Genomic DNA, 17118 nt, shown 5'->3' on the forward strand with positions numbered 1-17118 from the left:
TGGAAAATCCAAGTTGAAAATAAACTCTGAAGATAAACAATTTCATCCATCCTACTCCTGAAAAATATATTCTTTTTTAAGAACCTCCCAGTTTTATTTTCCGTTTTAAAAAGCTAAAAAAGGTTTAATGCCATTGTCTCATGATGATGATTCAGCTTTTCCATAGTCTCGCAGTTCGCAATCATGTGACCAACAAGACAAATTCAGCAATCATGAGGCCCTCAACAAGACAAATTCAGCAATCATGAGGCCCCCAAAAAATAATGAGGCTCCCAACAAGACAATCAGCAATCGTGATGCCCCCAACAAATCATGAGGCCCCCAACACGACAAATTCAGCAGTCATGAGCCACATAAATAGAGAGCATTTCATATAAATAGGCAGAATGCCCCTTTAATATGGTAGACACCTCTCACCTGGCTTCTGTATTCTCCTCTACTGGCTGCTGTGCCTGGCTGGCCTGGCAATAGTGTTTTTGGCCAGATTGGTGATGATGTGTGGGCTGAAAGGCCTTGCGGTGCTGCTGTGGCCGGGCTGGCGGTGATGCTGTGGTGTGTCCGGATGAGGTAGTAACAGGTGCCCCCCCCAGTTAGATAGTGACAGGTTCCCCCCCAGTTAGATAGTGACAGGTGCCCCCCCAGTTAGATAGTGACAGGTGCCCCCCCCCCAGTTAGATAGTGACAGGTGCCCCCCCCCCCCCCCCAGTTAGATAGTGACAGGTGCCCCCCCAGTTAGATAGTGACAGGTGCCCCCCCCCCCCAGTTAGATAGTGACAGGTGTCCCCCCAGTTAGATAGTGACAGGTGCCCCCCCCCCCCAGTAAGTGACAGGTGTTCCTCCATTGCCTCGCCCGTTACCTCTCTCCTGTGCCCCGCTGCCTCACAGCTCAGACCTCACAGATCGCGGCGACTGAAACAAGCAGAGCGCGCGCATAACACCCGCGCGGCAGAACGTCACATGCGGAAGTGACTGATATGCACACTCTGTTTGCCTCAGTCGCCGCGATCTGTGAGGTCTGAGCTGTGAGGCAGCGGGGACACAGGAGAGGCCACACAAGAGGGAGCAGGCATGGCGCCCATAGCGCACGCCATGCCTGCATCTCGGAGAGAGGAGCGGACCGCAACTGGAGGCCTGGTGGGCCGGATGCGGCCCGCGGGCCGCCAGTTGGACAGCGCTGATAAAGCTTATTACAATATGCAAACAGAAAGAAAGTTTACCTTCTTTAATGTGAATTCTCCTCAACCTCTTACCTTCCTTGCGCCTGTCAAGAACAGTGGTAAAAATGTACAGTATATTACTGTAATGTGAAAGAGTTAGAAAGACTACAAGAAACAGTTACGATTTCATCACAAATTTATTGAACATTTAGAATACAAAAATCAGTACACCAGAATCTGGCTGGAAAGTTTGGGGGATATTCCTCTTGCAGGAAACTATGAACAATTACTCTGTCATTTTTGGATGTAATGGTCATTAAAGTTCCTTTTAAACCTGCATTGCGTTACCCTGTTTTACCGCAGGTTAACACAACGGCAAGGCAATGGGGCCTAGCACACTTACTGCATCCCGTTGGAAGTGCCCGAGCTGGCGCATTACGTCAACAGCGCGCTACCAGACGCCCACAGAGACGGAAGTAATTAAGTTAATGGGCGATGCAGGAATTTTGAACACGTTGGTGGCGGAGGCGTGGCGAGCCGAACAACAGGAATAAGACAGGTAAACCCAGGAATTGCAGTGAGGTACTTCCTGTCCAGCACGGGGTACGTCATTGGGCGAAGGGCGTGCGGCGCTATGCATATAAACCTGTTGGCACACACTGCCACAGGGTCATGTTAGGCATTTTTTGTGTTGCGTTGCAACGGGGTGGGGCATTGCACAGACCAGGTGTAAAACCGCCCTAAAATATAACGGGTGGTAAAGAACCAATTAAAAATTGTAACAGCCTTTGTTGTACATCCAATAAGTCAATTAAATTGACAGTGTATATTGCATGTCAGACCAATCTGCAGCAAGTAACAATGCACAATTTAAAAAAGCATTACACACACCATACTTACATTCATCCAGTTCTATTCTGTGAATTTTGTCCAGAAAGGTGTAATAAAAACCTCTAAAAAAGGCCACGATTCATTACCACATTTTAGTAATAATGTTATGATCTATTTTTTTTACATGCCAGCTAACTTAAAATTCCCTTGTAAAATACCTAGTAGGAGCCCAGACACTGCCCACTCCCTGCACCAAAGACTAATTTGTTACAGGTTGCTATCAGAATTTATTTCGCCAAGCACGGTTGGACCGTGCCCGGAATTGGATTTGGCACATCGATTGGCACAGAGATAGTAATACAACAGACAAGATGATACAGAGTAGTACAACAGAACAAGAGCGATGCAACAGAACAGGAGTAATACAACATTTGCAGTAACGCAATTGCGGGTCTAGCAGGGATAGCAGTGTGTAGCAGAAGATAATAATTCTAGTACAACCAGGCAAGGTGGTAAACAAGAGCGGCCGCAGCCGAAGGTGGGGGGGGGGGGGGGGGGGGGTCAGTGGAATGGGCAGAGTTCAAGAGTCTATCAGCTGTGGGAAAAAAAAGTGTTCATGCGCCTGGTAGTCTTAGCAAGGATGGACCGGAACCTCTGTGGATATGCAGTTATTCGTGTATAGAGAGAACGGAAATGGTGACAAGACACAGCCCTGAGGGGCTCCAATGTTGGTCACTCTGGGACTGGAGGATATGTCGCCCAGCTTAACAACCTGGGACCTGTTCGAGAGGAAGTCTATGATCCAGAGACTAAGGGTTGGACATTTAGCTCTGAGATTGTCATGCAGAATCCGGGGACAGATAGTATTAAAGGCCGAGCTGAAGTCTAGGAGAAGAATTCTAGTGTATGAGTTCAGCCTGTCGAGGTGGTCAGGGATAAACTCCAGGCTGATGTTAATACCGTCTTTCCCCGAATATAAGACACTGTCATATTCTTTTTGGGGAGGAAATGTGTGCTAGGGCTTATTTTCGGGGGTGGGAGGGGCTAGACGCTGTGTGTATGGGCAGGTGCGTGGTCTCTTACCGCACCTCCCTTGTGGCTGCGTCCCCCTCCGTTCCTGGTAACTCCTCCGGTGGCGGCGGCATAGTAATCCATCTGTGAGGGCGCCCTGTGACCCTCACGCAGTACGCTAGGCCGGCTCTGCGCTGGCGCTCTCTTCCTGTCATCATGTGCGCCCGGCAGATGCGTCCCAGGCGCACACTGATTAATCAATGTGCGCCTGGGACGCATCTGCCGGGCGCACATGATGACAGGAAGAGGGCGCCAGCGCAGAGCCGGCCTAGCGTACTGCGTGAGGGTCACAGGGCGCCCTCACAGATGGATTACTATGCCGCCGCCACCGGAGGAGTTACCAGGAACGGAGGGGGACGCAGCCACAAGGGAGGTGCGGTAAGAGACCACGCACCTCCCCATACACACAGCGCCCCGCCCCCAGCTAGGCCTTATTTTCGGGGTAGGCCTTATATTTCAAGCATGCTTGAAATATAAGGGAGGCCTTACTTTCGGGGTAGGTCTTACTTTAGGGGAAAGACGGTAGCATAGTCAGTGGACCTGTTTGCCCTGTACGCGAACTGGAGAGGGTCCAGTCAGTCCAGAGTAGCGTTCTTGAGCAGCGACACGACCGCTCTTTCAAAGGTCTTCATGACCACTGATGTTAGGGCAACGGGCCTGAAGTTGTTTAGGTCAGAAGCCCCAAGCTTTTTCGGGACAGGAATGATGATGCATGCCTTGAAGCAAGTAGGGACTTTATCTTTGCCAGGTCCCTCACCGAAGGGAGAGGTCAGGACGGGGGCTAGCTGACGTGACTCTGAGATATTAAGTCTGTGCCTTCACCTTGCAGTTTGAACTGTGGGGATGATACAAACCAAGCACTGGCAATAGCCACGCCCATAAAGACAGAAATCCTACTGTGCTCAAAGCTCCTGGTCACATGTTCATGATTACAAGACAGAATTTTTACTTGCAAACATTACATTGCATATAGTTAAGATGGTATAATTAGATTTGAGGCTGGAGATTGGATTTAATTTCCCTCGTCAAATCAACACGCAGAACTAATTTTCCCCACTGTAGCATTTACCTTTGGTCTCCATGTATCCCATCAGACATTGCCCTACCATTGTTATCTCTCAGCTTTTGGAGTGTTTTATAGTATCCCGACATCAAAGCAGGATTTTTAGATTAATGGCAGAGGTTATGAACAAGCAGATGTTTAACTACTGGGGTACAGCCGCTGTAGGGTAGCCCCAACTTCTTACTCTCCCTCTGATACAGTGCTCCCCCTCCAAAGCAGGTGTTATGGCCACACTGGTTATGGAGTCATAGTAGCCACACTTGTATGAACCCTGTCAGATAGGCCCCCTTGGCCATCAGAGTCCCCATAAGGGAAAGAGTAAAAGAGATTGAATATGGTGGGACCAATCAAAGGTTTGCTAGGGGGCCCCAAGACTTGTAGTTATGCCACTGTAAACAAGTATTGGCACATTACAGTTCATTATGAAGAAGCCGACACTGTGGGTCTAGTTTCTCTTCCAGGACTCCATCAGGTGCACACACCCAGGGATCGGATGTCTCCCATTGCCATTTGATTAGCAGGTCCTGCATAGTAGACAGTAGATCACGATAGCCTGGATCACCAGCAACATTTTTTAGCTCTTCAGGATCTTTTGAGCGGTCATACAGTTCCCAGCGCTCTCTATAATAATAGCTGTGAAGGGATTTGAACCAGTTGGTAGACTGTCCAGACACAGTCCTGTTTAGAAGGTCTTGAAAAGTAGGAGATACATAAAAATCTTGATCAATAGGGAATGGCATCTTGAAATTTAGGTTGTGTATAAGAAGATATTGCTTATACTGAATGGATCTCATTGGATAATACATGGTGACTTCATGGTGTGACTGGCTGCCGAATACAGTGGTCCACGGCTGTTCGGACTGCAGAGCCGGAAGGAGGGATTTACCAGTCAAATGTATAGACTTTTTAAAGATCTCGTAACGGGGATAGGGAACAGAAAACCAGTCTAGAATTGTTGGAGTAATATCTAAGAAAAAACAGAAGAAAAAAAAATTAACCAGCATCTTATGTATCTGTGAAAGTTTAAAACGGTTTTAAATCATTTGTAAAATTTTAACAAGCATCCAACACACATTACAATGTCATCATCTCAAATGTAAAGTGCATTCACTATTAAAAGGCTAAGGCCCTGTTACCAGTGGGGCACATCAGTGAGACTATATGGAGACATCCTAAGTCGCACTGCAATAGTAAGTCTATGGGACGTTCAGAGTGCAGCCGATACAATGTGAACAACAGTATCCCAATTCAGTTGCATAATAATTTGGGTTGGAAAACTAACAAAGAACAAACAAAAAAAAAACCCCAAAAAACACCATCGAGTTCAACCAGAAAATAAGTTGCAACACTGTACTGCACCCTCGCAAATCCCTGTTGATCCAAAGAAGGTATGGATTTTTTTTATAAGGCATTGGTCCATGCCTTATAAGGATTTTTCACCCGACTCCAGATGGCAATTAGATAAAATCGCTGGAACACCACCACAGGTAATTACCTAGTAATTATAGCCATGGATGTCCATCAAAGCAAGGAAAGCATCTAAAGGTGTGCACACGCGCACTACAGAAGCCAACGACGGGTCCGTCGGACCCTCTGCTGAAAGTCCACCCAGCAGGAGGGTCCGACGGACCAGTCGTTGGCTTCTGTAGTGTGCGTGTACCTTAAATGCAGCTCCCCTTAAATGCAGATATAGAATTTGCCATAGCTACTTCTCGTAATACATTCTACATTTTAATCATTACTGACAAGTACCCTTTTCTAAATTAATGGAAAAAAATGTAATCCATGCGCAGATCATGTACTCTATTCCTTTGCAAAAGCCTAGGGGTAAAAAGCTCATCTGCCAAGCTTTTATATTGCCCTCTGATGTATTTATACATGTTAATTAGATCTCCTCTGTCAACCACCTTGGCGTTCTATTGATTGCGCCAGGGTGGCGGCGCAGCAGTATTTTTTGCATTTTTTTTTAAATCATGTAGCTAGCCTAGCACTAGCTACATGATTCCCCCCTCCCTGCAGCATCCCTCCCACCCCTCCAATCGCCGCCGGCGCGCTTGCCCATAAGGATATCCCGTTCTGAACTGGATTTCCTTTAGGGCTTCCCCCGTCGACATGGCGACGAACAGAATGACGTCAGACGTTGTGACGTCACAGGTAGTCCCGATCCACCCCCAGCGCTGCCTAGCACTGATTGGCCAGGCTGCGCACGGGGTCTCGGGGGGGGGGGGGGGCGTCCTGTTACGCGGCGGGTAGCGGCGCATCGTCGGCGATCGTCTCGAACACGAGTGCTTGCTGCGTGTTTTAGAAAAAAAATTATGAAAATCGGCCCAGCGGGGCCTGAGCGGTGCCCTACGGCGGTAATATTACCGCCAAGGAGGTTAAAAGGCACTCTTTCCAGGCTAAACAGGCCTAGTTTATCTAACCTTTCCTGGTAAGCAAGACTTTCCATCCCTTCAATCAATTTTGATGCTCGTCTCTGCACCTACTCTAAAACCGCAATGTCCCTCCTATAAGGCAGTGCCCAGAAATGAATTCCATATACCAGATACAGCCTTTCTAGAGAGTTAATAGGTGGAGTATTATGCTAGCATCCTGAGTTATTTATTTCCCTTTTCATACATCCCAAAATTATATTTGCTTTAGCTGCAGCTGCTTGGCATTCTATAGGATTAACTTGTTAATGAGTACTCCTAAATCCCCATCTGTATCACATTGATGTTGTGGTGCTAGAATGTTGGTATGACCAAAATGCATGACTTTCCATTTTTCAATATTGAATTTCATCTGTCATTTATGTGCCCATATAGCCATCATATTCAGATCCGTCTGCAGTATGTCATCTTCCTGAGAGTTGAGAATTGTGCACAGCTTTGTATTAGCTGCAAAAATAGCAACATTACTGCATCTACTAGGTCATTGATAAATAAATTGAAGAGTACTAGGCCCAGTACTGACCCCTGTGGGACCCCACTGCTAACATTCACCCATTTTGAATATGATCCATTGACCACAAGTCTTTGCTTTCTGTGTATTAGCCAATTGAACACAGACTCTTCCCCAGTCCTTGCATCCTCATCGTTTGCACCAGACTGTTGCGGGGAACGCTATTCAGGTCTGGGGACTGAAAAGTCTCAGTACTGTATATCACTTCTGCAGCATTCCCAATATCCACACTAGCATTCACCACCTTATAAAAGCTGAGCATGTTAGTCAAGCAAGACTTGACTCTAGTAAACCCATGCTGATTCTACAAAATTAGATTATTCTTTGCTACAAAGTCTTGTTTAGCATCTCTTAGGAACCCCTCATAGTAGTTTGCACACCACTGAAGTTAAAGTGACTCTGTAACAAAAATTACAACGTTTTTTCTACCATCCTACAAGTTCCTAAACCTATTCTAATGTGTTCTGGCTTACTGCAGCTCTTTCTACTATAACCATCTCTGTAATAAATCAATGTATCTTTCCCCTGTCAGACTTGTCGGCCTGTGTCTGGAAGGCTGCCAAGTTCTTCAGTGTTGAACTGTTCCTCTATGCACACTCCAGTGTGTGTTTTATTTACATAAGCCAGCAGCTTCTCTGCTATCTTATCAGTGTTAGAAGAGAGCTGGATAAAAATCCTCCTCTGGAGGCTGTGAAAGGAGCTGGTCTGTCACATACTGAGGAATTAACGACATAGGCAGAGCTGTCTGCAGGAAGCCTGTAATGTTCAGTGCATGAGAGAAGCTGGGGACAGAAGGTAAACACACACAAGTGATCTCTTGAGATTCAGAAGTAAGGCTGTATACAGCCTGCTTGTGTATGGATGTATTTTCTATGTGTGGACATGCTGTACATCAACCTACTTCCTGTTTTGGTGGCCATTTTGTTTGTTTATAAACAAACTTTTTAAAACTGTTTTTGACTACTTTTAATGCGGCGGGGAGCGGAGAAATTGTGACAGAGGGTAATAGGAGATGTCCCCTAACACACTGGTATGTTTACTTTTGTGCGATTTTAACAATACAGATTCTCTTTAAGCTTCTAGGTCTTTAATTTCCCAGCTCTGATCTTTTTGCCCTTCTTAAATAATGGGAAAACATTGGCTGTGCGTCAATCTATTGGAACTATCCAACTTCAAAGAGTCACAAAATATAAGATAAAAGGGTTTATCGATAAATGAACTGAACAGTGCATTACCTTATAACATGTATGTTAACAGAGGCAGTGAAGCATACTTTCCATGGACTGTATGCTTTACTGTGTGTGACGGAAAGGTCGCATAACGTGCGGTGGGGCTTCTTTGTTCCGTTGTGTTCCTGTTTTTATAGGGAACACAATGCCGCTCCCACTGTGAACCTTCAGTAGCCTTAGGTACACTATTAGACCTGGTGAAGGGCCAATATCTACCAGATATACATGGTTTACCTGCTTGCCAGCTTTTACCACCCAATATTAGATCATATCTCAGCAGAGATCTGATCCAATACCAATTAACATTTGGGGATGGCACAATGAAGTACCTTCAAGACAAGACACAAAGCATTTATATCGCACTTTTCGCCTGGCGTACTCAAAGTACCAGAGCAGCAGCCACTAGAGCTCGCTCAGTAGACAGAAGCGGTGTTGGGAAGTCTTGCCCAAGGCATGCTTACTGCATAGGTGCCGGCTTACTGAACAGGAAGAGACAAAATTTTATTTTTGGCCTCCTGCGTCAGATGCAGAGCCCTTAACCAGTACATTAATCAGCCACCTTCATGTACATCTAAGCAGGAAACAGCCCAACAGCAACTTGTTCAATCGCATGGTTATGTGCCATATGCCGATACCAACTTGGACACACACAATCTGTTGTATATTGCAATACTTGAATGGCAATGGGTCCTTAGTGGACCTTGTGTGATCAGTGCACAGAAAAACTATTCCTATGAACTAGACCTTAGAGCAGTGGTTCCCAACCCGTGTGCCGCGACACATTAATGTGTTGCGGCAGCACTGGGTATGTGTCACTGCTTGCTGCCTCTCTCTTCCTGCTCCGTCTGCAACTAGAGCAGTGCTGCAAGAAAATGGCCGCCGATGTCCACAAATGCGGACATCAGCGGCCATTTTCTTGCAGCCATGTAACTACAGAGGGGGAGGAGGCAGGGAGAAGCAGAGAAGACGCTTGTGACACGGGAGAGGAGGCGCAGCAGGAACTGGCATAGCGGTAGTGCCCACCAGCTCAGAAGGATACACGAGAGGCGGCCGCGGGAACGGAGGGGGAGGGGGGGGAGCAGGCTGGCCACCTAAGCTATGCCAGTCAACTATTCTACCCATACTGGAGCTACTATACCGGGGCATATACAGTGGGATGCAAAAGTTTGGGCAACGTTGTTAATCGTCATGATTTTCCTGTATAATTTGTTGGTTGTTATTACGATTAAAAAAAGTAATATTATTATATTATATATACACGCATACATTTTTTTATTTGCTACAGATATACTTTAACCACTTTACCCCCGGCGGTACGAATTTCTCCGCCCCTTTTTTCCCTCCTAAAAAACCAGGGACGGAGAAATCCGTACCTTCCGCGCTCCCGCCGCTGTCCGCGCTACCGCCGCTCGTGCGCGCGCACCCACCGCTCGTGCACGCCGCCGCCCGCTTGCCCGGAGATCAATGAACGGGAAAATCCATTCCCGTTCGTTGATCTAAGCCCCCGCAATGATCTGCTGCTTCTTTCAGAAACAGCGCGATCATTGTGAGTCTCCCAGCCTCCTACTGCTTCCTGTAAGCGTCCTTCTGGTCGCTTACAGGTCGCATGTAAACATACTCACTGTGGCCATCTTGTGTCCAAATAGTAAACTACACCCTAATGCATTTTACACATACAAATAAATTGTTTTACATAATAAATTAACTCATTACCTCCCACACTCCCCAATTTTTTTTTTTTTTTTTAATTTAAAAAAAATAAAAATAAATATATACAATAAAAAAAAAACAAATAGTTACCTTAGGGACTGAACTTTTTAAATATTTATGTCAAGAGGGTATAACACTGTTACTTTATAAACTACGGGCTTGTAATTAGGGATGGACGCAAAACTGAAAAAAATGCACCTTTATTTCCAAATAAAATATTGGGGCCAAACATTGTGATAGGGACATAATTTAAACGGTTTTATAATCGGGAATAATGGGCAAATAAATTTCATGGGTTTTAATTACAGTAGCATGCATTAATTAAAAACTATAATGGCCGAAAACTGAAAATAATAATTTTTTCCCACATTTTTTCCTATTTTCCCCATTAAAACACATTTAGAATAAAATAATTCTTGGCATAATGTCCCACCTAAAGAAAGCCTAATTGGTGGCGGAAAAAACAAGACATAGTTCATTTCATTGCGATAAGTAATACTAAAGTTATAGACGAATGAATGGACGGAGCGCTGAAAGGTGAAAATTGCTCTGGTGGTCAGGGGGTAAAACCCCTCAGTGGTGAAGTGGTTAAGTATCTACATTTGAAAGTCACAAGTCTGTTTTACAAATGAATTTCATGTAACATTTAATGATGGATAGTGGTAGGTAGAGTGGGATGCAAAAGTTTGGGTAACGTTGTTAATGGTCATGATTTTCCTGTATAAATCGTTGGCTGTTACGATAAAAAAAGTCAGTTAAATATATCATATAGGAGACACACACAGTGATATTTGAGAAGGGAAATTAAGTTTATTGGATTTACAGAAAGTGTGCAATAATTGTTTAAGCATAATTAGGCAGGTGCATACATTTGGGACCACAAAAGAAATGAAATCAATATTTAGTAGAGCCTCCTTTTGCAGAAATTACAGCCTCTAAACGCTTCCTGTAGGTTCCAATGAGAGTCTGGATTCTGGTTAAAGGTATTTTGGACCATTCCTCTTTACAAAACATCTCTAGTTCATTCAGGTTTGATGGCTTCCGAGCATGGATAGCTCTCTTTAACTCACACCACAGATTTTCAATTACATTCAGGTCTGGGGACTGAGATGGCCATTCCAGAGCATTGTACTTGTTCCTCTGCATGAATGCCTTAGTGGATTTTGAGCAGTGTTTAGGGTCGTTATTTTGTTGAAAGATCCAGCCCCGCCGCAGCTTCAGGATTGTCACCGATTCCTGGACATTGGTCTCCAGAATCTGCTGTTACTGAGTGGAAACCATGCGTCCCTCAACTTTGACAAGATTCCCAGTCCCCACAGTATGATGGAACCACCACCATATTTTACTGTAGGTAGCAGGTGTATTTCTTGAAATGCTGTGTTTTTCCTCCATGCATAACGCACCTTGTTATGCCCAAATAACTCAATTTTGGTTTTATCAGTCCACAGTACCTTATTCCAAAATGAAGCTGGCTTGTCCAAATGTGCTTTAGCATACCTTAAGCGGCTCGGTTTGTGCTGTGGGCGGAGAAAAGTCTTCCTCTGCATACAGCATCTCCTTGTGTAAAGTGCACAGTGACTCCATCTGCAGAAAGATGATGTTGTAGGTCTTTGGTGCTGGTCTGGGGGTTCACTGACTGTTCTCACCATTCGTCGCTTCTGTTTATCTGAGATTTTTCTTGGTCTGCTACTTTGAGCCTTAACTTGAACTGATCCTGTGGTCTTCCATCTCCTGAATATGTTCCTAACTGTGGAAACAGACAGCCAAAATCTCTGAGACAGCTTTCTGTATCCTTCCCCTAAACCATGATGGTAAACAATCTTTGTCTTCAGGTCATTTGAGAGTTGTTTTGAAACCCCCCATGTTGCTACTCTTCAGAGAAATTAAAAAAAAATGATGAGGGGAACTTACAATTGACCCCCTTAAATCTTTCTCATAATTGGATTCACCTGTGTATGTTGGTCAGGGGTCACTGAGCTTACCAAGCCAATTTGAGTTCCAATAATTAGTTCTAAAGGTTTTGGAATCAATAAAATGACAACAGTGCCCACATTTATGCACCTGCCTAAATTTTATTTAAACAATTATTGTGCACTTTCTGTAAATGCAATAAAACGTAATTTCACTCCTCAAATATCACTGTGTCTCCTATATGATATATTTAACCGACATTTTTTTTCGTAACAGCCAATGATTTATACAGGAAAATCATGACAATTAACAACGTTGCCCAAACTTTCGCATTGCACTGTATTTTACCTATACTGGGGCAGCTATACTACCCATACTGGGGGCAGCTACGCTACCTATACTGGGGGCAGCTACGCTACCTATACTGGGGGCAGCTACGCTACCTATACTGGGGCAGCTACGCTACCCATTCTGGGGCAACTACAGTGGTTTGCAAAACTATTCAGCCCCCTTGAAGTTTTCCACATTTTGTCATATTACTGCCACAAACTTAAATCAATTTTATTGGACTTCCACGTGAAAGACCAATACAAAGTGGTGTACGTATGAGAAGTGGAACGAAAATCATACAGGATTCCAAACATTTTTTATAAATAAATAACTGCAAAGTGAGGGTGTGCATAATTATTCAGCCCCCTTTGGTCTGAGTGCAGTCAGTTGCCCATAGACATTGTCTGATGAGTGCTAATGACTAAATAGAGTGCACCTGTGTGTAATCTAATGTCAGTACAAATACAGCTGCTCTGTGACGGCCTCAGAAGTTGTCTAAGAGAATATTGGGAGCAACAACACCATGATGTCCAAAGAACACACCAGACAGGTCAGGGATAAAGTTATTGAGAAATTTAAAGCAGGCTTAGGCTACAAAAAGATTTCCAAAGCCTTGAACATCCCACGGAGCACTGTCCAAGCGATCATTCAGAAATGGAAGGAGTATGGCACAACTGTACACCTACCAAGACAAGGCCGTCCACCTAAACTCACAGGCCGAACACGGAGAGCGCTGATCAGAAATGCAGTCAAGAGGCCCATGGTTACTCTGGACGAGCTGCAGAGATCTACAGCTCAGGTGGTGGAATCAGTCCATAGGACAACTATTAGTCGTGCACTGCACAAAGTTAGCCTTTATGGAAGAGTGGCAAGAAGAAAGCCATTGTTAACAGAAAAGCATAAGAAGTCCCGTTTGCAGTTTACCACAAGCCATGTGCGGGACACAGCAAACATGTGGAAGAAGGTGCTCTAGCAAGATGAGACCAAAATGGAATGGTTTGGCCAAAATGCAAAACGCTATGTGTGGCGGAAAACTAACAATGTACATCACTTGGAACACACCATCCCCACTGTCAAATATGGTGGTGGCAGCATCATGGCCTGGGGGTGCTTCTCTTCAGCAGGGACAGGGAAGCTGGTCAGAGTTGATGAGAAGATGGATTGAGCCAAATACAGGGCAATATTGGAAGAATACCTCTTGGAGTCTGCAAAACACTTGACTGGGGTGGAGGTTCACCTTCCAGCAGGACAATGACCCTAAACATAAAGCCCGGGCAACAATGTAATGGTTTATTTTCCCTTTGAATGATTTTCATTCCCCTTCTCACATGTACACCACTTGTCTTTCACGTGGAATTCCAATAAAATGGATTCACGTTTGTGGCAGTAATATGACAAATGTGGAAAACTTGAAGGGGGCTGAATATTTTTGCAAACCACTGTATATTACCTGTACTGGGGCAACTATACTACCTATACTGGGAAACTATACTACCTATACTGGGGGCAGCTATACTATCTATACATATATGATGTGTCACGGAGATCTGAGCATTTGGCGTGATGTGTCACAAGTTCAAAAAGGTTGGGAACCGCCGCCTTCTCAATGCATTCTCTAGCTCCTCTAGATTGGAATCTTGCAAGGGCAGGGACCTTTCCCAAGTGTTTCCTGTTTCGGTTGCACTCTCCCAAATAAACCTGTTCCAGTATTGGTGAGGTTTCCAAACTACACATCAGTGGTATGTATTTGTACTGTGTGTTGTTGAATGCCACGATTGTACAGTATGTTGAACTGCCCAAGGGCATAACTAAGGGGAAGAGCTGCCCCTGCAAGGAGGGGGGGGGGGGGGTTGGGCAGAGGTGTGAGAGGGCCTCACCTATCAAGCTTTCTTTCTCTTGAAGTCCAGATCCGGCGTTTTTGTGGCTACAAATGTTATGGGTGTGAAGATGGCCGCACTTATTTTATGAGCCTTGTATGATGGACCCCCACGTTATGAGTATAACCAATGGGAGGCAAGGGAAAGGTAGTGAACATTAAGGGAGCCCCATGGTTTGTAGTCACGCCCCTGGAACTGCCCATGTTTCTATGCTTCTCATTACTGAAAGTTTTTTTTTAACAATGAACAGCAGTATGGACATACAGTATATTGCACATTACAAAATATTTAGTTCACGTCATAAATACATTTCTCAAGAAACTTACCCAGTAAACTGGCAAAGGATTCACTATATTGACCCCAGCGCTCTTGGTGATATGGAGAAGAGATCAACAAAGGCTCTGCTCTTCCGGACCAGTACAGGTTGGTGCGACCATTTGGGAACGGAATTCCATTGTCAGAGCTGAAGAATACCAAGGTGTCATTCTCATGTCCAGCACTGCGCAACTCCGAGAGAATCAGGCCAATTCCTGCAGTGGAGAAATCAGAGAAGAACCTCAGTGATATTCATACAGGTAAAATCCGTGCCAAATTATGGAAGCCACTAGAGTGATACTAGGACACCAAAGTGCGCCTCTCCATCCCTCCCACCCCAGCCGTCACACATTACTATTAGACTAAGAGGCGACCCAGGCCGCTGTTATAATTTAAGTATTATATGTAGGCCTCAGTTATTTGAACTGAGTTAGTTGAAAGGCTTGATTTGCCCAGGGTCTCTTTAAGCATAATTTCTCGGAGAGAAATTATGAAGACCTTTACCAGAAGCAGATTGTCCTCGTCCGAAGGACAGGGACACTATCTGTTCAAATGTACAGACTTTCAGACGGCAAAGGGGAAAACAGAGGCCAATATTTAATAAACATAACATTCCTGTATGTGGGACAAGGGGCTCATAGAATATTAATCGAGTAGGTGGGTATTATGACACCACGAGGGGTCTGAGCCAATAGTAGGTTTTGGGGGATGGCTCAGATGAGGTCACAATTAACCCTTTCCTGGTCAGTATTAAGGTTCATGATGGGCCAAAGGAGCGCACTCTTACTTTCATGCTCTCCATCTACTGACTGGAACCCTAATTACTATCATCTTTCATATGTAATCTGATATAATGTATGCTTTATATAGGTAGTTAGATGTAACGTAGTATAGACAGAAGATGACCTGATTACCTTCAACAGGAAGGTGATCAAGAGCTTGTAATGCAACGGACGTACTACAGAAGAATTATGCTTTGCTAAGAAGTAACGAACTGTATCTGTATATCTGTTTACTGAATAAACATCTTCAAACTTGGAAGACGACTAAAGAAGTTCTATCTCCTGCTTGCTGTGATGAGTCGTGTTTGCAGCTCCCACTAATGAGTTGCTGGTGTCGGAAGAAAGGTGTGTTGCTGATAGAAACATATAGTTCCTTACAGTTTCTTACAGTTGGTGCCGTTAAAACCAGCGCGGTCTAGCGCGGAAGGGCCGGGCCATAGATGGTTTTCAGTCTATCAAGGACTATCGAGACTTTCACAGAGCAACAAGCGGTGAAGACAGACGCGGACGGACTTATCGAGCATATAAGTGGTGTGCGTGAGCCAGCACACGGTCGGCAGTTCGAGATCAAATCAGCGGCAAAACTCTTGGACTTTAAAGTTAAACTGCGGTGCGCACGCAGTTAAAAGCCTAAACAGATCACAGGTAGCTGGAGCACTCCCAGGCCGGCAGAGCAACTGCCGCGGGAGAGTATGCCGATCTACTGAGCGGAAGGGGGCTCGCTCAGGAGCTCCAGGAGCGTCCATAGAGGTTCGTGGGAAAGGTTGCTACGGCTGATCGAACTGCCAGTTGTAAACTTTCTGTCTCTATGTTTGGTGCGGCAGTCCCAGTGTGGGCAGCGTACATAGTTCCTGTGGTGTTTTTGTTTTTTCTCTGGGCAGTTCTGGGCTGGGAGTGATGCCAGCGGTGTTTTGGTTGTTTTTCTCTCACGCTCTGTTAAGCAGATGGTGGATAGTGGTGAGCGAAGGTAGATGGAGAGAAGGAGAGTACTGTGTAGCGAGAGCCCAGAGTAGGAGGAAAACTGGTTCCAGTTCAGTGCTGTGTGTTATATGTTATTTTTTTTTTATTTCTGCATAAGTTTATGTTGTTTACACGGATCGTGGAACGTGTTGGGCCAGCTGCGGCTCATTGATGTTCGTCTCAGAAGAAGGTGGTATCTGGGATGGTTAAGGTGTTTAGCGTTGCACAGTGATAGTTTTGTGGGAAAAGAGTACACATCGCGCTCTAGTAGTTCTGAGTTATGTCTGAGTTATGTACAAGATATGCGGATGGCTGTTTGCTTTGTTAGTTTCTGCTGTAGGCAGGATGTTTTTTTCTGGGTGAGCGGGGCACGCAGGAATGCAGCCGCACGTCACTGGGTGATTCTAATGTATGATGCAGTTAGAATTACAGCTGGGATGGTGTGGGACGAACTGCTGTGGTATTTTTTTTTCCTTCTCTTTCTGTGTTTTTTTTTTCTCCCCGCAAGGCATTCAGGAGTATATATATAGCTGTATGCTAAGTTTCTGGAAGCGATTCATATGCTGAAATGTCTAGTGTGCATATACAATGCATGTTCTTACTGTCTTTGTTTTTCATAAAGTATATAGGATTGAGAGGTTGCTATGGGAGATTGCATAGCAGCCATCTCGGCTGGCATTCCAGGACTCAAAATGGAGGCATTGAGGAGGGCCCGCCCCCACGAGTCATGGCCCCCACACGACATGGCAGGGGGAGGGGGGGGGGAGGAGGGGCTGGGGGATCCACGTCACATCAGGCTGTGCTCATGGCAACGGGCATAGCAGCTGAGAGGAAGGGATGGTAGAGATAATGAGGCACTCTACTGAGTATCTTGGATCCCGGAGCATTTCCCCAGTGTCTGGGCCCAGGGAAAGGAATGCCAGAATACGGGAACCAAGT

The 17118-nt window shown here is 45.2% G+C and overlaps 1 protein-coding gene across 1 annotated transcript in view; it reads right to left on the reverse strand.

Annotated features, from left to right (window-relative positions):
- Positions 1-3398: 3398 nt before the first annotated feature.
- Positions 3399-17118, reverse strand: part of SGSH (N-sulfoglucosamine sulfohydrolase) — a 69416-nt gene continuing 55696 nt past the window's right edge. The window contains exons 7-8 of the mRNA XM_068263528.1: positions 14449-14652; positions 3399-5089 (exon numbers count right to left, since the gene is read on the reverse strand). Of these exons, the coding sequence (XP_068119629.1) occupies positions 4533-5089; positions 14449-14652 (761 nt within the window). The 3' untranslated portion in view covers positions 3399-4532. The remainder of the gene's footprint in view (positions 5090-14448; positions 14653-17118) is intronic.

The sequence above is a fragment of the Hyperolius riggenbachi genome, chromosome 12 (genome assembly GCF_040937935.1).
Source record: "Hyperolius riggenbachi isolate aHypRig1 chromosome 12, aHypRig1.pri, whole genome shotgun sequence".
Lineage (NCBI taxonomy): Eukaryota > Metazoa > Chordata > Amphibia > Anura > Hyperoliidae > Hyperolius > Hyperolius riggenbachi.